Source organism: Loxodonta africana, chromosome 12 (assembly GCF_030014295.1).
Source record: "Loxodonta africana isolate mLoxAfr1 chromosome 12, mLoxAfr1.hap2, whole genome shotgun sequence".
Lineage (NCBI taxonomy): Eukaryota > Metazoa > Chordata > Mammalia > Proboscidea > Elephantidae > Loxodonta > Loxodonta africana.
This window is the reverse complement of record NC_087353.1, coordinates 57,589,937-57,611,921: the sequence shown is the minus strand read 5'-3', so window position 1 is coordinate 57,611,921 and position 21,985 is coordinate 57,589,937. Positions and strand designations below refer to the sequence as shown.

The 21,985-nt window shown below is 46.3% G+C and overlaps 2 protein-coding genes across 26 annotated transcripts in view; both read left to right on the top strand.

Moving 5' to 3' along the window:
- Positions 1-3,869, top strand: part of SLX4 (SLX4 structure-specific endonuclease subunit) — a 28,965-nt gene extending 25,096 nt beyond the window's left edge. For 3 of the 4 annotated variants that reach the window (XM_064295467.1, XM_023557421.1, XM_064295466.1), the window contains 3 exons: positions 979-1,081; positions 1,831-2,247; positions 2,784-3,869. In XM_064295467.1, coding sequence (XP_064151537.1) covers positions 979-1,081; positions 1,831-2,247; positions 2,784-3,135 — 872 coding nt within the window. In that variant the 3' untranslated portion in view covers positions 3,136-3,869. Of the gene's footprint in view, positions 1-978; positions 1,082-1,830; positions 2,248-2,783 lie in introns of those variants that run through there. The other variant, XM_064295468.1, reaches the window with a different exon arrangement.
- Positions 3,870-7,235: 3,366 nt separating this feature from the next.
- NLRC3 (NLR family CARD domain containing 3) overlaps positions 7,236-21,985 on the top strand; it is a 39,325-nt gene continuing 24,575 nt past the window's right edge. For 14 of the 22 annotated variants that reach the window (XR_010323610.1, XR_010323609.1, XM_064295483.1 and 11 more), the window contains exon 1: positions 7,237-7,520. The gene's annotated coding sequence lies outside the window, so the exon portion shown is untranslated. Of the gene's footprint in view, positions 7,521-21,985 lie in introns of all 22 variants that reach the window. The other 8 variants (XR_010323608.1, XM_064295482.1, XM_064295481.1 and 5 more) reach the window with 1 other exon arrangement.

The following is a 21,985-nucleotide window of genomic DNA, read 5'->3' as shown; positions in this document are numbered from 1 at the left end:
TTTCCACAGCAGCTGCGCCATTTGACATTCCCACTAGCAATGGAAGAGGATTCCAGTTTCTCCACATCCTCACCAGCGCTTGTAATTTTCCTTTTTTTTTTTTATAATAGCCATCCTAACGGATGTGAGAGGAGCCCTGTTGGCACAGTGGTTAAGCGCTCAGCTGCTAACTGAAAGGTTATTGGTTTGAACCTACCATGGGCTCCATGGGAGAAAAGACCTGGTGATCTGCTCCCATAAAGATTTACAGCCTAGGAAACCCTATGGGGCAATTCTTTTAGGAGCCCTGGTGGCACAATGGTTAAAGCATTCAGCTGCTAACCAGAATGTCAGTGGTTCAAACCCACCAGTAGCTCTGAGAGAGAAAGACCTGGCATCTGCTTCCATAAAGATTACAGCCTTGGAAACCCTATCAGGCAGTTGTACTATGTAATATAGGGTTGCTATGAGTTGGAATCAATGGCTGACGGGTTTAGTTCTGTCTTAGTGGGTATGAAGTGGTATCTCATTGTAGTTTTGATTTGTTTTTCCTTGATGGCTAGCAATGTTGAGCATCTTTTCATGTGCACATTGGCCATTTGTATATCTTTGGAGAACTGTCTATTCAGGTCCTTCACCCCTTTTTTAACTGGTTTTTTTTCATTGCTGAATTGTAAAATGCTGACTGCTCAGTCTGCTTTGAAAATGTCAGTGTTGCCCACTGTCTCAAGTTGTCACTGTATCCTGGGCTGAAGGGCCCCAGGAGCACCATTTACACATCATCCGTGTGCACTTGGCTGTGGCCCTCATCATGTGCCATATACTTCCCAATGATTCCCAAGTCAAACAGTGAGGGGGTGGAAATTGCTGCTTTCATTGAGCAAAATGGCGGTCAGTGGTCTTCAAGTGCAGGATCTCTCTTGGTGACCCAGGCAGGTGTCACAAGTGGAAACACCAGGTCTCTCATGCTGAACCATGTGTTTCTTTTGTTCTACCCAGAAGGTGCTCATCAGAAGAAGAACCTGCCCCCAAAAGTACCCATAACCCCAATGCCAAGGTACTCCGTTATGGAGACACCGGTACTGAAGAAAGAGCTGGATAGGTCAGTGTGGTTCTTGAAAGCCTGCTCATAGTGGGTACTTACCTCCTGTGCCTAACCAGGCTCATCGAGGCACGGAGCTGGGAGTGGAAGGGTCTCACCACCTGGGCCTTTCAGGGTCAGGCCCAGCCTGCTTTCCCTGGTGGACATGACTGTCCTGAACTTTTGAGGAAGGCTTTCCAGCCTGCTCAGGTGGTGGAGGCTGCTTGGAGGGAGGCGGTGTGCGTGGCTCTTGGGGGAGCGGGAGGAGCTGCATGGGCTTCCACGCCGACTCTACATATTTGTCCCCAATGTATGTAAGCCTGAGAAGGTAATAAGTGAGACTCCTCCAGGTTATTCCACAGGTAACATGCCTTCTCACTTCATGGTTATGGAGAGGGATCCTAGCCATAACAATCTGTATAAGGAGACCTGACTTTTAAAAACAACATCAAAACTATCACATCCAAAGGAATGCTGGTCGTCAATTTGGGACTGTGGGAAGCCATGTTTGCCTATTCCAGGGCTACCGCCATTGCTCAGAACGCTATGGTAATGTCCCTTTTGGAATATTCTTCAGAGTAAGCTCAGTTGGCACGTAGGAGAGCCCTAGCCTTTGAATGCTCGTAAAAACCAGACCTGTAACACCAAGCACCAAGTCATTAATTGGATTAGTTGATGATCATTTGCTCTTTGCTGAAATGTGGAAACAGCACAGAGTGTGCACAGAAGCGAGTGGTTGAGCACTGATGTTCACCTGCTTCCCGACTTAGGTTTGGAGTCCGCCCTCTGCCCAAACGCCAGATGGTTCTGAAGCTGAAAGAGATATTCCAGTACACTCACCAGACCCTGGAATCTGACTCTGAGGACGAGATCCCATCCTCGCAGGTGCCCCTGCATGTGCCTTACAGCCTGGCCTATGTCACTGAGGCCTCTAAGACTTCAGGGGCAGGAGGCCATTCCCCACCGGAGGCTACCGCCAGCCCCATTCCGAAAAGGCCCATGGGACCTACTGAGATCAAGACCCCCCGATGTAGAAAAAAGCAGCCTGGGGAAAGCCCCCCAGCCCTGCACATACCACTAGCTGAGGAGGAGCCCCTAGGTTCTGATGGTGACGCCCAACTGCCAGCTTCCCAGGAGCCCATGGCCACCTCTATGGATAGCAGTGATGGGTCCTTTGGCTCACAGAGGTAACCGGATGGGAGGGTTGGGGTCAGGAGCCTCGAGGCCGCGCTGATCAGTGAGGTAGAGAACTGGAGTAAGGGAGGCCAATGGCTGGTGTTCAGAAATGCCAACTGCCTTCTGGGTTTGAAACCACAGGAGACGCAGGCAGGTGGTTCCCCCTGGCCTCTCAAGCAGGTGTTTGGACCCCTAGCCCCTCTGCCTGAAACAAACTTGGCACACCCCCTTGTGTGGGGCCTGCCTAGCTCACCTTCATGGTTTCAGCTGGGTGCCCATGAGACGAGCTCATTGGAGTAACTGACTTTGAAGGTGTGGGCGGAACTCTGCCCAGCTGGCCCAGCTAGACTACCCGGGAAGTACAGCCAACTCCATGGGCAGCACTTCAGGAGCTTCCGGCTGCCCTGGAGGTCCCTGCCACACTCCAGGCTCCACAGGGGACACAGGGACACACTACTGGCCTCAAGAGGCTCCTGATCCCTCGGGGCGAGGGGAGGGAGCAGGCAAGACAAGGTTTCACAAACTGCTGTTGTCTGGTTCTTTTTAGCTCTTCCTCCCATGAGTTTGGAGCAGCCTTTGAGTCTGAAGGTGACGATGAGGGCCAGGAGGAGGTCACCGCCTCGCAGGTGGCCGTCCAGGCAGCAGACATAGAGGAGGCCGTGTGGCGCTATATCCACTCCCAGCCTGCCCTGTACCGGAAGGTCCTGCTGTACCAGCCCTTGGAGCTGGTGGAACTGCAGGCAGAACTGAGGCAGAATGGCATCCGCATGGCCGCAGGGAAGCTGCTGGACTTCCTGGATGCCCAGTGCATCACCTTCACCACCGCTGCCACCAGGAAGGGGCAACTCAAAAGGAAGAGACGGCGGCCTGTGGGCAAGAAGAAGCAGGGGCAGGATTGACAGGGGTTGTCTCCTGCTCACCCCATACTCTGCAGCCTCTAGGGTCTGTGGCTGCCTGCTGGGCACCCAGGAGCCCTGCATGAGTCAGACCTCCACGGGACCACGCCAGCTCTGTGACAGTGACAACAGCCCCTCCCCTGGACTCCGCTCCCTGATGTGGCATTCTGAGCATGTTGCCCACTGGCGCCTCCCTCTGTTGGTGCCCACAGCCTGCTTTCCTTTAACCAGCAGCCTCTGTGTGTCTCAGAAGAGGGGGCCAAGGCTGCTGCATCTGCCACTTTCTGTGCCCCACAGCCCTGCCTGCTTTGCTTGTCCACGTCCTGAGAGTGACATCCAGGCCCATCCTTCCACACCACATGGGCCTGGCTGTCTGCCTTCTTAGCTCTCTGACCATAATCCCAGCTACCAACAGCAGCGCAGCCACCAGGGCTCCCCTGCTGCCCACCCCAGACGCGGTGCAGCCAGCCTGGCTGTCCTGCCCAGGTACTGTTGTGTCCCCAGCGGTCTCCACACCAGACCGTGCAGAAGGGCCCCACATGGCTGGAGTCCCTGGAAGAGCATGGTCTTTGCTGTTTCTGTTGTTAGACTGTCCTGCTTGGGCTTAGCGCTGAGCACAGGTGCTGGGCAGAACCAAAAACAGCTTGGCTTGTTCTACCCTCATGATGTTGTTCTTGTTGTAAATGCAGTGTGGTCAGTTTTATATGAAGTGCAATAAAAAGGCTTTATAAAAATCATCCAGATGTTCCCCTGCTCCAGAAGAGTAACAAAACAGGCCTTGCCTCTAGAACCCCATAAGCCCCCCCAGCCCCCATGCTGACATCTGCACAAGGCGTTGCCCTGTGCCACTCATTTCTCAGGGTGACGTGGCCCTGCGGGCCCCACGTTTCCTTCTGGCTCTTAGATAACTGGCACGTGCCCATTGCCTCCTTTACCCTCCGTCCACGCAGCTGTCCATCCACGCGGCCATCTGTATATACACCCACATGGAACAAGGCCTCCTGGGCCGAGCTCATTCTCACTTCTCAGTGTTGCCCACAGACAGTGGCATTGGCTCTGCCGGGGCTTGTCACAAATGCAGATTCAGACTCTCTGAGTCAGAATTGTCACAAATGCAGACTGAGACCCACTGAGTCAGAATCTGCATTTTGACAGGATCCCAGGTGAGTGAAGTTTGCGAAGCGCCGGCATGGCCTGTGTGCTGGTCTGGGGGTTGTGGAGAGAGGCTGAAAGGAAGCCCTGCTCTGGGGGGGTGTCCAGTCAAGTGGAAGAGACAGCATAGCATGGACCACACAGGTGTGAGGATCAGCAGTGAGGCGGCTGGAAGGGCAGAATCAGGAGCAGCTTCCTGAAAGAGGGGCTTGTGGACAGGAGTGACTCTGACTCATGGCAACTCCATGTGTGTCAGAGTAGAATTGCACTCCATAGGGTTTTCAGTGGCTGATTTTTTTGGAAGGAAATTGCCAGGCCTTTCTTCCTGAGTGCTTCTGGGTGAACTTGAATGGCCAACCCTTCAGTTAGCAGTTGAGTGTGTTAACCATTTGCACCACCCAGGGACTGACTCCCCAGCAGGAGTTAGGAAGGTGGAACGGGATTTCTTAAATTTGGGCTGTGTGCAAGGTGGAGAGACCCCAGCCCAGCGGTGAGTGTCCACTGCTCGGGGGCAGTGATGAGAGGGAAAGGCGCTGTTTGTGTCAAACAAGACAGCACCTAGCACGTTTGAAACACAAGTTTCTTATGTGAGGGGAGGAGCTGTTCAGGGAAGTGAGGTGGAACTAGGAGGCAGAGCCAGGCCTTGTCTGGCTTTCCCTGGCTCAGGGCAGAAACCCCCAGACTCACCTTGAAGCTTCCGTGGCCTCACTTCCAGGAGAGGGTCGGGAATCCACAGGGTGGGGGGATGCTCCAGGCTGATAAAGAACTGCTGGGGTGGGAGTCTGGGGAAGATGACATAGAGCTGAAAAGCTGGACGCCAAATTTAGGTCAGAGATCTGTGAGAGGGTGGAAAGGTGGCTGCCGGGCCCTGGGCACCAGGCCGTACCCTGAACCTGCATGCAGGGAGGCAGCCCGTTTTCCTAAAACACCCCGCAAGGGGAAGGGGCTAAGGAGGAAACACTCCAGTAAAGAAATTGCCACACTCAGAGAACTGGGGGTTTCCAGGAAAGAACCTGACCAGAGGAAACAAGGCTAGGTCCAGCTAATTGGTCAAAAAAGAAAAGGGTGGTTATAAGCACCAGCTACAGGGGTGGGAGGAGCCCGGAAGCCACGGCCCATCACAGACAAGCGGGGAGGGTGGCAGGGAGGCTTCCCTTCCAAAGCCCGCGCCCTGCCTGGGATGGGGATGACACCAGAGAGGAGCGCATGCTGGACTAGTTACAGCTGCATCAGCAACAGCCATGTGGTGTCTGCGCTTTGCTGTCACTCGATCTCCCAGCCTGTCCCACTTCCTGTGGGCCCAGGGCACAGCCTGACTACCGTCACTCAAGGCAATGAGAGCAGAGACCCAGCCCACCTGGGCAGGGAGCAGCACTGCAGGCCCAGGCAAGCTGCAGAGGCCTGTTCCATTCTTGAAGACTCACCCTGAGGCGGGAAGGCTCAGTGGTCCTTGGGCTAGGAAGGGCTGGGCCACTGCCTGTCCCCAACCCTGGATCTGGGTGTCTTGGGACACACACCCTCAAACACACACAAACAAAACCCGGGAGACCCCCCCCCCACACACACAACACTCCAGCAAAGCCTGGGACCCCCCAACACACAGAAACCCCCAGCAGAGCCTGGGAGACCACCACCCCCCAACACACTCCAGTAGAGCCCAGGAGATCCTTCCCCGCCCACACACACACACAACCCGCCAGCAGAGCCTAGGAGCCAGCAGAACAGGGCCACTGACCCAGCCCTGTCTGGGCTGTTGAACATTTCTGGTTGGGAGGTTGAGGGATGCTGAATCCGGGGTGTCCCGAGACCCCCGTGGAGGGGCTGTTTCCTCTTGTGCTCAGGACCCCGTCCACTGTGAGCCATGGCGGTGGGGCAGAGCAGGCCTCAGTGGCCTCTTTCGTTGACAGACGCCCACAGGCCCTGTGGTTTCCAGTATCCTGTGAGCGGTGTGGTCCCAGCCACCAAGGCTGCAGCCTTGGGTCTGTGTTCTGCCTGCTGGGAGCCTTGCGGGCAGCCACCGCTGTCCTCCCAGCACTTGGCATGCTCCTGGGGGCTCAGAAAGCAGTGCCAGGAGGCAGGGAGGATGGTGTGGTTGTGTGGAGCCTGTGCCTTGGCCTGCCACCCCCACTGTACACGGCCTCACACACCCCCTCCACCTTCTCACACATGTACTCTCTGAACTGCTCTCCTGCTCTACAACCATCTGTGGCTCCCCCTTGCCGGCTGAAGAAAATACAGGCCCACAGCCTCCATCACCTGCACTTGTCGCCTGCCCGCCTCACAGATCCTGGGCCCCATATTGACTGGTCTGCTCCCTATCACCTGCAGATGCCGTCCTTATCCTCTGTTGCAGCTTTTCTTGCATTGTCCACTCTGACCCTATCTCCATCACCCCTTCTCCGTCGCTCAGACCATCTGCTGAGGTCCATCTTCAAGGGCCCAGAACGGCCACTTTGTACCCTTCTTCTCAGGGGACAGCAGCCTGCTTGGGGGCCCCTTAGCTCACAGAAGACTGACTGGAACTTGGCCAGGTCAGAGGTGCCTGGTGGGCGAGAGGGAGAGGAAGGCGAGAGAGGAGGGAAGTAAGTAAGGGGCAGTGGCTGTCGAAGCGTGTGCACCTGAAAGTCAGAGGACGAAGCTCCTGTGGTCCTGCCTTGCTAAGGTCACTTTGGGCATGTCATGCTATGACCCTGCGGCTCACTTGGATCCCAGCTGCCCACCTAAAAGAAAACCATCTCCTGATAACAACCACTGTCTATTTTGGCAGGTGGGGGGCAGCTGTTGACAGCGTTGGAGCTGCTTTCTGTCCCTGAGCCTCGCCCACTAGCCTTTCTCCTCAGCGGCCAGTCTCCGCGGGTCCTAGAACCATGACCCCAGAGTCCTCCCTGTCCCCTGACTGGTGGCAGCCCCAGCTCACTGATTTGTTGCAAGGCTGTTGGCTTTTGAAATCAGACAGGAAGGAAGGTGGAGGTGGCCCTGCACAGGAAGAGATGCACACCAAGCTGCAGCAGCCGCTGGTGGCCATGGGGACGAAAGCCGGGGCTACATCACCTGTGGGCCCACAGGGTCAGCATGGTGTTGCTGATCTCTCAGACCAGGCTGCACACTGGCACTGAACAGACCAGAGGACGGGCTCGCTGGCCTGCAGAGACCGGGCATCCCTACCAAGAGTTCAGGATACGGCCCCGCCAGGCCCCTACCCTGGACATCCCTAGAGCAGCCTCGAGGCCCTGAAGGTAAGTCAAGTCCATCCAGGCTGCCTCCATGCGAGGTGAGGGAGAAAGAGGGCATGGCCATCTGGAAGAACAGTGACTGTTAAGGCCCAAGCCATGCTGTGGGGGAACAGCAGAAGGGTCAGGCAGCTGTGGAGACTCCACCAGGTACCCCCGGTGCTGGAAGCCGCTAGGCAGCATGAGCTCCTGGCATGGAATAAACAAACAGGTGCCCAAGGACAGCCCAGGGACAGGTACGCTGAACCCTGGCCCAGCAGAGAAACCCCATTCCCCCAGGCCAGTAATGTAACCAGAGGAGCAGTCCAGCCCAGTGGTTAGGCTCTGGCTCAGCAGACAGGGCTCTGTCCCTACACCACCCTTCCTTGGGGGTCTCGGAGCAGGTGGCCTGACCTCTCTGTGCTTCAGTTGCCCCATCTGTAAGATGGAGGTCAGGACTCGTAAGTCCTGAGGATTAACGGGGAAGGGGTGGGTAGCACAGAGTACCCAGTCTTTGCTGCTGGGTGTGCAGCCCCCAGCGGCTCCCTGACCACACCCTCAGATGGGTGTGAGGCTGCACCCTGAGGAAGGACAGCAGGTAGTTCTTTCTGAGAGGCGCAACCACAGAGGGCCTCTCAGGAGAGGCGCTGCTGAGCTGGGCCAGGGTGGGTGTTCCCTTCCCACGGCTCCTGGGGCCCTGGGGTGAGCTCAGCTGGGAAGCTCCTGGGGAGCTGGGGAGCCCAGGTTCTCCCGGCCCCTCTTTAGAGCCTGGGCCCTCCCCTGACCATCACCCAGGCAGGCTTGCAGTTGGGTGCCACCCTCCTCTGTCGCTGCTTGAAGCCGGCCGTCAGCACAGGGTGGGCAGCTCAAGGGGCAAGAAGAACTTCCTCCTTCCTCTGAGAAGGTTGCTTGATCTCAGGTGGACAGGTGGTCAGCCGGCCATGGTGCTGGGGCCACACGTAGGGGCACAGACTTCATTCCTGGCCCTGGGAGGGGTAGGCAGGAGTCCTGGGAATGGGGTGCCCCCAGGTGGGCAGTCAGGCTGGAGGGCCCACACCATCACCACACAGCAGGTGGGCCAAGCAGGGCCAGCCCTTCTAGAACAGATGAAGCAGGAGCCCTTCCCACCCCCCTGGCTGGCCAAAGCTGAGGCTGGACTGAGGCCCTGGGAGGGGCATCAGGAAGACCAGGATGGGGACCTGTTGGCAGGGAAAACAGACCAATCAGGGCCTTCCTAGAGCTGAGGCAGAGCCTGGATATGAGCCTGGGGTCCAGGGGCCAAGCCACTCTCCACCAGGCAGCACAGGCATATACAGCCACCTTCCTTGAGAGACAGAGAGCCAAGGTCATACTGAGGTGGGCAAACCCTAGCTGGAGCCAGGCCCTGAGGACACCTGGGGTGGCAGGCTCCCAGGGAGGTGGCAGTGAGTTCCTGACAGTCCCTTCTGGCCCTGCCCTGCCAGCTACAGCTCGGGCCCTCTGCAGCTGACCTCTGGCCACTGGCCTCAGTCTTCCCCTCTGTAAGCTGGACGCAGGGGCCCCACCGTTCTCACTGCAGGCTGTCTGCACTACAGCCGGCCTCACCCCACCCACTGGTCTGTGGCAGGTTCCGGCCTACAGGGGAGGTGTCTGGGGCTGTATGTAGGCCTGTCTACAGAGGTAGCAGGTAACTGGTCCCCACTGGGGAGACCCCTGCTCCTGGTGCCTCATCAGCATCTGGTGCTGCTCCATTCTGTCCTGGCCCTGAGAGGTCGTTGTCATTGGGTGGACCCTGGTCTGCTTTTGGGGATCTCCTCCTCTGTCCTTGTTGGGAGAAGTCATCTGCAGGTGAAAGCCAGGTTGGAGGGGGGCTCTTGCCTCGGTGGCACTGCGTAGGGGTGCCTGATAAAATACAGGACACCTGGTTAAATTAGACTTGCATATAAACAATTTTTTTAGTATAAGTATGTTCCAGAAGTTTACATGGGATATACTTATACTAAAAAAAAAAATTTTTTTTTTCTGTTGTTTGTCTGAAATTCAAATTTAACCCCATGTCCTGTATTTTAATTTGCTAAATCTGGCAACCTTAGGCCTGAGGTCAATGGGACAAGAAAGATGGGCAACTGATTTTGGAGCATTGACCCCAACATGAAAAGACAAATGGGGCCACAGAGGCAGGGATGCTCGGGGGAGCTCCCATCTTCCTCATCCCCTCACCTTCACCTGTGCTTGTTCCTCCTTTTTTTCCTCTCCTGGACTCTCTCTGGACCAGTGGTTCTCAACTCCGGTGGCTCATTAGAATCACCTGGGGAGCTTTAAAATCTATACATGTTGGTGCTAGAGAAGAATCCTAATCAAAGGGGGAAAATGTGGAACAGAAGTTCAAATTCTTGTGGAATTCAGACTCTCTGGAGCCTCTGAGGTTGGATGATTCCCCAAAATTATTGCCTTCAAGAAATCTTTAAACCTTAAACTAAAACTATCCTCTGAAGTCATCTTTAAACCAAACAGTAGTTTAGCTTAACTAGAAAAGAATGTCTGCTGTCATGGATTGAGTTCTGTCCCCCAAAAATGTGTGTATCAATTTGGCTGGGCCATGATTCCTGGTATTGTGTGATTTTCCTATATGTTATACATCCTGCCTCTATGATGTTAATGAAGGAGGGTGGGCGGTAGTTGTGTTAGTAAGGCAGGACTCAACCTACAGGATTGGATTGTGTCTTGAGGCAATCTCTTGAGATACAAAAGAAAGAAGCAAGCAGAGAGACAGGGAGACCTCGTACCACCAAGAAAGCAGTGCCAGGAGCAGAGTGCATCCTTTGGACCTGGGGTCCCTGAGTGGAGAAGCTCATAGTTGGGGGGAAGTTTGATGAGAAGGCCAACAGAGAAAGAAAGCCTTCCCCTGGAGCTGACACCCTGAATTTGGACTTTTAGCCTACTTTACTGTAAAGAAATAAATTTGTTAAAGCCATCCACTTGTAGTATTTCTATTACAGCAGCAATAGATGGCTAAGACATTCGCCTTGAACAATGTACACTTTTAAAGAACTATCTATATGAGATCAAATTGACAACAGCAATATGGTAGGTTAGATAAGAAGCTTAGAGGACAGTCAGTTTGTGTTGATGATAGTGAAACAATTCAGAAAAGGATATCAAGAAAGGTGGCACAACTTGAAGAATGTAACCAAATGACACTGAACTGTACATGTAGAAATTGCTGAATTAATGTATGTTTTGCTGTGTATACGTTCACCCCCCGCCAAAAAAAATCTATCCATGTTGGGGCCCCACCCCAGACCAAGTATATCACCATCTCTGGGCAGCAGGGCCACGAGCAGTGATTTAGTAAAGGTGGTGCCCACATAATGTCCCCAGAGCTGAGAAGCCCCGAGCCTGCCCTTCTCCAGCATGTTCTCCTCATGTGCCTGCCACCACCCCACCCCCAGCTGCAGCAGGTTTGTCACCTGTAGGGTGCACCTGGACACCCAACAGCAGGAGGTGTATCCACCAGCCCATGCCCTGCAGCACGAAGTCTGAGAACAGCAAGACGCCAACTGCCCACCCAGGGTCCCAGCCACCTGCTCTAGAAGACTGGCAATAGCAGGGCTTCTTGTGGTTTTACACGTTATGTGAGTTTTTAGAGAGTTGCTAGCCCAAATTTTTTTTTTAATCATGGAAAAAATATAACAAAACATTTTCCATTTCAACTCTTTTCATATGTACCATTCAGTGACATTAATTATATTCCTCATGTTGTGCAACCATCACCACTATGCGTTTCCAAAATTTTTTAATCACTCTTGGCAGAAACTCAGTGTCCCTTAAGCAAAGCTTCCTCTTCTCCCCTCCTACCTGCCCCGGGTAACCACTGATAAACTTTGGTCTCTATACACTTGCCTGTTCTAGATATTTCATGTAAGTGGGATCATACAATATTTATCCTTTTGTGTCTGACTTATTTCCTTCAGCATAATGTTTTCAAGGTTCATTTATGTCGTAAGCATGTATCAGAACTTCATTTCTCTTTATGACTGAATAACGTTCCATTGTATGCATGCACCACATTTGTTTATCCATTCATTGTTGGACACTTGTGTTATTTCTACCTTCGGCATATTGTGCATTGTGCTGCAATGAACATGTGTCTGTTTGTGTTCCCACTTTCAAGCCTTTTGGGTATACACCTAGGAGTGGGATCGCTGAGTCTTATGATAATTCTAAGGAGCTGTGGTGGCACAATGGTGAAGAGATCAGCTACTAACCAAAAGGCTAGCGGTTCGAACCCACCAGTGGCTCCACAGGAGAAAAGAGCTGGCCATCTGCTCCCATAAAGATTAGAGCCTAGGAAACTCTATGGGGCAGTTCTACTCTGTCACATGGGGTTGCTATAAGTCAGAATCTACTCAACAGCACACAACAACAACAACATGATAATTCTATGTTTAAATTTTTGAGAAGCAGCTAAACTATTTTCCATAGTGGCTACACTAGCCTAACTTTTTAAAAACTGAGGTATGACTTACATATAGTACAGCGAGCTCAGCGGATTTTTACATATATATACACCTGTGTAACCACCACCCAAATCAATACATAGAAATTCCCAGCACCCTAGAAGGCTCCCTCATGTCCTTTCCCAGTCAGAATCACCCCTGAGGTAACCCCTGTTCTGATTTCTATTATTTCAGATTGGTTTGGCCTGATTTTGAACTTCCTATAAATGGAATTATCAAATACGTTCTCTTTTGGGTCAGATTTCTTTTCAATCAGTATTACGCCTGTGTGAGTTGATTCGTCCATATCATTGAGGATGTCAGAAGTTCATTCTTTTTCATTGCAATGTAGTATTTCATTATATGAACATACTAAAAAAAAATTTCCCATTCTACTATTGATGGACATTGGTTTTGTTTTTTTTTTTTGTCTTTTCAGTCAGGATAGACTGAAAAGCGGCATGAGGGAATGTTTTCTGGAGAAAGGTTCACTCTCTTGATTGTGGTAGTTGTTACATAGTTGTCTACATTTGTCAAAACTCATCTAACTTACACTAAACATGGTGCATTTTATTATACGTAAATTATACCTCTTAAGAAGGTGATTGGAAACCCTGGTGGTGTAGTGGTTAAGTGCTATGGCTGCTAGCCAAAACGCTGGCAGTTCGAATCCGCCAGGTGCTCCTTGGAAACTCTACAGGGCAGTTCTACTCTGTCCTATAGAGTCTCTATGAGTCGGAATCGACTCGACGGCAGTGGGTTTTAAGAAGGTGATTAAAGCATTTATGACATTAAGAGATCAAAAATACACTGTGGACATTCTTCCAGGTTTGACATATATGTCTGCCTTATTATTTTTAATGGCCACATAGTATTCTATTATATAACTGGGTCATAATTGATTTTATCAATCCCTATTTCCTTCCATTTCTTGTTGTTATAAAGAATGTTTCAGTGACCACCCTTGTGGCCACATTTTTGTGCAGTTGTTCAATTATTTCTTTAGGATAAATTCCCAGAAGTGGAACTTCTGGTTCAAGAGACAATTGAAGACAACAGATAAAGGGAAGCCACACAGAATCACTGCACCAATTTACATTCCCACCGACTACATGTTAAGAGTCGTGCTTTACCCACATTCTCACCAAAGCACCCTTTGGTGTCTTTGTAATCTTTGCCAATTACACAGACGAAAAATGATAGTACATTATTTTGTTTTTTCTTGATCATCAATGAGATTGTGCATCTTTTCAATATTTCAGTCATTTGTATTTCTTCTATGAATTACCTGTTTTTGTCCTTTGTCCATAATTCTATGTGGTTATCTAGTTCTTAATGGTTCATAAGAGATCTTTATATATTAAGGATATTAAATATCTTTCATATATGTTGCAAATTTTGGTTCCTGGATTATGGCTTTTCTTTTAATTTATTTATGACATCTTTTATTATTCAGAAATAGTAAATTCATATCAAGTCAAATCTTCTAACGTGTCCCTTTATGACTTCCGGGTTTTATGTCTTGCTTAAGAAAACCTTCCTTACTGAAAGATTTAAAAATATTCTCTCATATATTCTTATTGTGTTTTATGGTTTTGCATTTATATTTTTAACTCTTTAATCCATCTGAAATTAAATTTTGTGCTCAATGTAAAGTTTGAAAATATTTTTTTAATAGGCTGGCCAATTACTCCAACACTATTTCCACTGATTTGAAATAGTTTTTGTCACATTATCAAACTCCTTTATATGTAAACATAAATGTATATTTTTCTGGATTCTATATTCTGTTCTATTGACTTATGTATCTATTCTTGTGCTAGTTCATCCTGTTTTCTAAATGTTGTTGTTGTTAGCTGCTCTCTACTAGATTCTGACTCATAATGACCTCAGGTGACACAGTAGAACTGTCCTATAGGGTTTCCTAGGCTATAATCTTTACAGGGGAGAGCTGGTGGCACAGTGGTTAAGAGTTTGGCTGTTAACCAAAAGGTAGACAGTTCAAATCCACCAGCCACTCCTTGGAAACCCTATGCAGCAGTTCTACTCTGTCCTATAGGGTCACTATGAGTTGGAATAGACTTAATAGGTTTGGGTATTTGTTTGTTTGTTTTGGTTTTTAATCTTTACAGAAGATTGCCAGGTCTTTCTTCTGTGGAGCCATTCAGTTAGCAGCTGAGCACTTAACAGTTGCACCACCAGGGCTCCTTTTACAGCACTAATCACCATCAGAACTTGCCTTGATTATTTATATTTCCTTTTATATTGTCACTATCACCTCCCCCCATCAAACTCACAGGGTAGGGACTTTGTCTAACGCATTTACCTTCATACCCCAGTGCATAGAACACATAAAAAGCCCTCAATAAATATTGCTGGCTGAATGAATAAATGGAAATAAGTCACACATCTACATCAAAATATGCTAAAAATTCAGGTACCGATTTAACATTCCTAACTCTTAAAAAAAAATTGTAAACAATAACTCTTAAAAAAATCTGTAAACATACTATGAGAGGCAGTACTGTACAGAGTACAAGCATGGGTGTCAGTGAGGCCTTCGTTTGGATCAAGTCAGCCCCTTCCCAGCTGTATGTCCTTGGGCAACTCATTTAATCTCTCTGTGCCTCAGTATCCTCATCTATAAAATTGGAGAAATAATCATAATGTGCGTTGTTATGGGAAGTAAATGAGATGACATAAATACAGTGCTTAACTGAATGTCTGGAATACAGTAAGGATTCAATAAATATTACATAATGTTATTCGAGTGGTAATAGGAAATGAGGCCATGAAGGAAATATCCCCAACAGGAGAAGAGTACTAACTTAAAACTATGTTACAAATATGGTGTGGGCTACACATTCTCCAGATACAGTTGGCGTAAGACAAGACTGCTGTGAGGCAGCATTACTTGGGGTCTGGCCAATCTCATAAAACTCTTCAAATAAGAGTTATAACTTTAGAAAGAAAGAGATAAAATTTTCCTTATTTGCAGTACTATGAAAAAAACTTAAAAGAATTAACTAAAAACTATTAGAACCAGACTGGGCAGGGCCAAGATGGCAGAATAGCCAGAAGCTTCCAGTGATGCCTCTTACAACAAAGACCGGAAAAAAAGAAGTGAAACGATTTTATTTGTGATAAGCTAGGTTTTTTTTTTTTAGGTGCCTTGAACATCAAAGGTAAAGCTAGAAAACAGACTGAGTGGCGGGGGAGGGAGAGACGGTTCAGAAGCAGAGAGGAGTTGCCTGACCTGAATTGCCAGAATCCCTCAGGCACCATGCCCAGGAGTGATTGTGGTGGGCTGGTAGTAGCTTTCGGTCGCAGTTTCCTCAGGGAGAAACAGCTACCCACACAGCCTACTCACACCTCCGGAAGCAGAAAAGAATGGTGCTCTCGGCAAAAGCTAAGCACTTGTGTACATTTTACTGTGCCCCATGCCCCTGAGTCAGCTTCAGTGGCTGTTGATTTCCCTGGACCTGAGCGTCCTGAGCCATTCTTCCGGCTTTGGAGAGAGAATAAATTCACAATTAGGGGAAAAGAAAATTTGCCAGCTCCATTAACCTGGGGAGCTCAAGGACAAAAGCTGCTCCTGTCCAGGCATAAATGGTCCGTGGACTTTGAATACCTTTCCCCCTTGCATAGATGCATGTGGGCCTATTTCAGGAGAATAGACCCTTGTTGGCACACTGCAACTGTTTCAGGTGTGCGGTGGAGAGGTGGGGGTGGTGGTGTTTGACATCACTTTCCCTGTTAAACAGGGTCCTCACCTACCCATATCAGGGGCCTAAGGACTGGTGGCTCTACTCAGGTCCCCCAGCCACCCACAACAGGGGTCCAAGAATAACCTGGTACCTCCGAGTCCCTACAACCAAAAGCATTGGGTGTCCATGGTCCATCTGCAGAACCCACCCGCCACTATGCTCTAGGGAACAGAGACGTGCTTTCCTCACAGACACTCAGGGGGTGGTTGTCAGCACTCTGCCTTCTTCAGAGCATGATCCCCTGCTGCAATCAGATACCTGTACCTACACCAATCACCCTGCCCCTCTAAAACTGTAGGACAGAACCCGTACCACATACTTGATGACCAGCTACCTGGACACCTGAGATGAATCCATACAAGAAAAGTGAATGGCCTCATAGGTTCATATACCTGCTAATAGCTCTAGCCATCTCGTGACAGGATGTCAGAGCTTCAAAGGTGAAAATAATCAAGCTAGCTCATTCAAGCAACCCATGTGGGTATATCAAAACAAAACAAAGCAAGAAGCTAGGATACAGTAAGCAAACATAAAATAAACTAATACAATAAATTATAGATGGCTTGGAGACAACAGTCACTATCAAGTCACATAAAGAAGCAGACCATGATTGCTTCAACAAGCTCTCAAAACACTGAATCAAAGAATCTTCTGGATGAATGTGTCTTCCTGGAATTACTAGATGCAGAATATAAGAGATTAATACACAGAACTCTTAAAGAAATCAGGAACAAGATCGGGAAGTAGGCCAGGCAATATGCAGAACAAGCAAAGGAACACACAGACAAAGCAGTTGAAAAAATTAAAAAGGTTATTCAGGAACATAATGAAAAATTTAATAAGCTGAAAGAATCCATAGAGACACAGTATCAGAAATTCAGAAGATTAACAATAAAATTATGGAATTAGACAACTCAATAGAAAGTCAGAGGACAAGAATTGAGCAAGCGGAATGCAGAATTGGTGAGATTCAAGATAAAGCACTTGGCACCAATATATTTGAAAAAAATCAGAAAAAAGAATTTTTTAAAAAATGAAGAAACCTTAAGAGTCATATGGGACTCTATGAAGAGAAATAACCTACAGGTGATTGGAGTAACAGAACAGGGAGGGATAACAGAAAATACAGAGAGAATTCTTGAAGATTTGTTGGCAGAAAACTTGCCTGATATTGTGAAAGATGAGAAGATATCTATCCAGGATGCTCATCAAACACATAAGGTAGATCTCAAAAGAAAGTCACCATGACATATTATAATCAAACTTGCCAAAACTAAAGATAAAGAGAGAATTTTAAGAGCAGCTATGGATAAACTAAAAGTAACCTAAAAACGAGAGTTAATAAAAATAAGCTCAGACTACTTTGAAGAAACCATGCAGGCAAGAAGGCAATGGGATGACTTATATAAAGCATTGAAGGAAAAAAATTGCCAGCCAAGAATCATATATCCAGCAAAGCTGTCTCTCCAATATGAAGGTAAAATGAGGACATTTCCAGATAAATACAAGTTTAGGGAATTCGTAAACACCAAACCAAAGCTACAAGAAACACTAAAGGGAGTTCTTTGGTTGAAAATCAATAATACCAGGTATCAACCCAAGACTAGAACACTGGACAGAGCAATCAGATGTCAACCCAGAAGGTAAATCACAAAAATAAATCAACATAAAAAAAGCTCAAAACAGGGAAAATGCAATGTTACTATGGAAAAGGAGAGAATATTTAAAACAATAAAGAGGGACGAAAAAATGTAGTCATAGATCTTTCATATGGAGAGGAAGACAAGGCGATATAAAGAAATAAGAGTTAGGTTTAAACTTAGAAAAATAGGGGTAAATGTTAAGGTAACCACAAAAGAGACTAACAATCCTACTCATCAAAATAAAATGCAAGAAAAAAAATAGAGACTCAGCAGAAACAAAATCAGCAAGAACGAATAAGAGGAAAAGGCAATATATAAAGATAAAATACTCAGCACAAAAAATTAAGTGGGAAAAAGAAACTGTCAACAACACACAAAAAAAGACATCAAAATGACAGCACTAAACTCATACCTGTCCATAATTACACTGAATGCAAATGGACTAAATGCACCAATAAAGACACAGAGAGTGGCAGAATGGGTTAAAAAACATGATCCGTCTGTATGCTGCCTACAAGAGACGTACCTTAGACTTAGAGACAAACTAAAACTCAAAGGATGGAAAAAAATATATCAAGCAAACAACAATCAAAAAAGAGCAGGAGTAGCAATACTAATTTCTGACAAAATAGACTTTAAAGTTAAATCCACCAAAAAGGATAAGGAAGGACACTATATAACGATTAAAGGGACAATATACCAAGAGGATATAACCATATTAAATATTTATGCACCCAATGACAGGGCTGCAAGATACATAAAACAAACTGAAACAGCATTAAAAAGTGAGATAGACAGCTCCACAATTATAGTAGGAGACTTCAACACAGCACTTTCGGTGAAGGACAGGACATCCAGAAAGAAGCTCAATAAAGACACAGAAAATGTAAATGCCACAATCAACCAACCTGACCTCATAGACATATACAGAACACTCCATCCAACAGCAGCCAAGTATACTTTCTTTTCTAGCACATAAGGAACATTTGCCAGAATGGACCATGTATTAGGTCATAAAGCAAGCCTTAGAAGAATCCAAAACATCAAAATATTACAAAGCATCTTCTCTGACCACAAAGCCATAAAAGTAGAAATCAATAACAGAAAAAGCAGGGAAAAGAAATCAAACACTTGGAAACTGAACAATACTCTGCTCAAAAAAGACTGGGTTATAGAAGACATTAAGGATGGAAAAAAGAAATTCATAGAATCCAAAGAGAATGAAAACACTTCCTATCAGAACCTTTGGGACACAGAGAAAGCAGTGCTCAGAGGTAAATTTATATCAATAAATGCACACATCCAAAAAGAAGAAAGGGCCAAAATCAAAGAATTATCCCTACAACTTGAACAAATAGAAAGAGAGCAACAAAAGAAACCCTCAGGCATCAAAAGTAACCAAATAATAAAAACTAGAGTAGAATTAAATAGAGGACAGAAAAACAATTGAAAGAGTTAACAAGACCAAAAGCTGGTTCTTTGAAAAAATTAACAAAATTGATAAACTATTGGCCAAGCTGACAGAAGAAAAACAGGAGACGAAGCAAATAACCCAAATAAGAAATGAGATGAGCGATATTACAACAGACCCAACTGAAAATAAAAGAATCATATCAGACAACTACAAAAAAATTGTACTCCAACAAATTTAAAACCCAGAAGTAGATGAATTCCTAGAAACACACTACCTACCTAAACTAACACAAACAAAGGTAGAATAACTAAATAAACCCATAACAAATGAAGAGATTGAGAAGGTAATTAAAACACTCCCCCCACCCAAAAAAAGCTCTGACCCAGATGGCTTCACTGCAGAGGTCTACTAAACTGTCAGAGAAGAGTTAACACCACCAATACTAAGGTATTTCAGAGCACAGAAAAAGATGTAATACTCTCAAACTCATTCTATGAAGCAAGCATATCCCTGATACCAAAACCAGGTAAAGACACCACAAAAAAAGAAAATTACAGACCTACATCCCTCATGTACTTAGATGCAAAAATCCTCTACAAAATTCTAGCCAAGAGAATTCAACAGCGTATCAAAAAGATAATTCACCAGGACTAAGTGCAATTCATAGTGGGTATGCAGGGATGGTTCAATATTAGAAAAACAATTACTGTAATCCATCATATATATAAAACAAAAGTCAAGAACCACATGATCTTATCAATTGTTGCAAAAAGGCATTTGACAAAGTTCAACACCCATTCATGAGAAAAACTCAACAAAATAGGAGTAGAAGGAAAATTCCTGAACATAATAAAGCACATTGATACAAAGCCAACAGCCAACATCATCCTAAATGGAGAGAGTCTGAAAGGGGAATGCTTTCAGACTCTCTCCACCCTTATTCAACATTGTGCTGGAGGTCCTAGCCAGAGCAATTAGGCTAGATAAAGAAATAAAGGGCATCCAGATTGGTAAGGAAGAAGTAAAAGTATCTCTGTTTGCAGATGACACAATCTTATACACAGAGAAGCCTAAAGAATCCTCAAGAAAACTACCGAAACTAATAGAAAAGTTCAGCAGAGTATCACGATACAGGATAAACATACAAAAATCAGTTGGATACCTCTACACCAACGAAGAGAACATCAAAGAGGAAATCACCAAATCAATACCATTTACAGTAGTCCCCAAGAAGATAAAATACTTAGGAATAAATCTTACCAGAGATGTAAAAAATTATACAAAGAATACTACAAGACATTACTGTAAGAAACCAAAAAGGACCTACATAAATGGAAAAACATACCTTGCTCATGGATAGGAAGACTTAACATTGTAAAAATGTCTGTTCTACCAAAAGCAATCTATAGATACAATGCAATTCCAATCCAAATTCCAGCAACATTTTTTTAATGAGATGGAGAAACAAATCACCAGCTTCTTATGGAAGGGAAAAAGGCCCTGGATAAGTAAAGCATTACTGAAAATGAAGAATAAAGTGGGAGGCCTCATTCTACCTGATTTTAGAACCTACTATACCACCACAGTAGTCAGAACAGCCTTGTACTGCTACAACAACAGATACGTAGACCAATGGAACAGAATTGAGAATCCAGACATAAGTTCATTCACACGTGAGCAGCTGATATTTGACAAAGGCCCAGAGTCAGTTAAACGGGGAAAAGACAGTCTTTTTAACAAACACTGCTGGCACAACTGGATATCCATCTGCAAAAAAATGAAAAAAGACCCATACCTCACACCATGCACAAAAATGAACTCAAAATGGATCAAAGACCTAAATATAAAAGCTAAAACGATAAAGATCATGGAAGAAAAAATAGGGACAACATTAGGAGCCCTAATACATGGCATAAACAGTATACAAAACATTAATAACAATGCAGAAGAGAAACTAGATAACTGGGAGCTCCTAAGAATCAAACACCTATTCTCATAAAAAGATTTTACCAAAAGATTAAAAAGATTACCTACAGATTGGGAAAAAGGTTTTAGCTATGACATTTCTGATCAGTGTCTGATCTCTAAAATCTACATGATACTGCAAAAGCTCAACTACAAAAAGACAACCCAATAAAAAAATGGGCAAAGGATATGAACAGGCACTTCACTAAAGAAGACATTCAGGTAGCTAACAGATACATGAGGAAATGCTCTCGATCATTAGCCATTAGAGAAATGCAGATCAAAACTACAATGAGATTTCATCTCACTCCAACAAGGCTGGCATTAATCCAAAAAACACAAAATAATAAATGTTGGAGAGGTTGTGGAGAGACTGGAACACTTATACAATGCTGGTGGGACTGTAAATTGGTACAATCACTTTAAAAACTAGAAATAGAACTACTATACCATCCAGCAATCCCACTCCTTTAAATATATCCTAGAGAAATAAGAGCCTTTACATGAGCAGATATACGCACACTCATGTTCATTGCAACACTGTTTACAATAGCAAAAAGATGGGAGCAACCATTAACGGATGGATGGATAAATTATGGTATATTCACACAATGGAATATTACGCATCGATAAAGAACAATGATGAATCCATGAAACATTTCATATCGTGGAGGAATCTGAAAGGCATTATGCTCAGTGAAATTAGTCAGTTGCAAAAGGACAAATATTGTATGAGCACTATTATAAGAACTCAAGAAACAGTTTAAACAGAGAAGAAAATATTCTTTGATGGTTATGACAGTGGGGAGTGAGAGGGGTTTTCACTAATTAGACAACAGGTAAGAACTATTTTAGGTTAAGGGAAAGACAGCTCACAATACAGGAGAGATCAGCACAACTGGACTAAACCAAAAGCAAAGAAGTTTCCTAAATAAACTGAATGCTTTGAAAGCCAGCATAGCAGGGGCAGGGGTTTGGGGATCACGGTTTCAGGGGACATCTAAGTCAACTGGCATAATAAAATCTAAGAAAACATTCTGCATCCCACTTTGGAGAGTGGTGTCTGGGGTCTTAAACGCTAGCAAGCGGCCATCTAAGATGCATCAACTGGTCTCAACCCACCTGGAGCAAAGGAGAATGAAGAACACTGAAGACACAAGGTAATTATGAACCCAAGAGACACAAAAGGGCCACATAAACCAGAGACTACATTAGCCTGAGACCA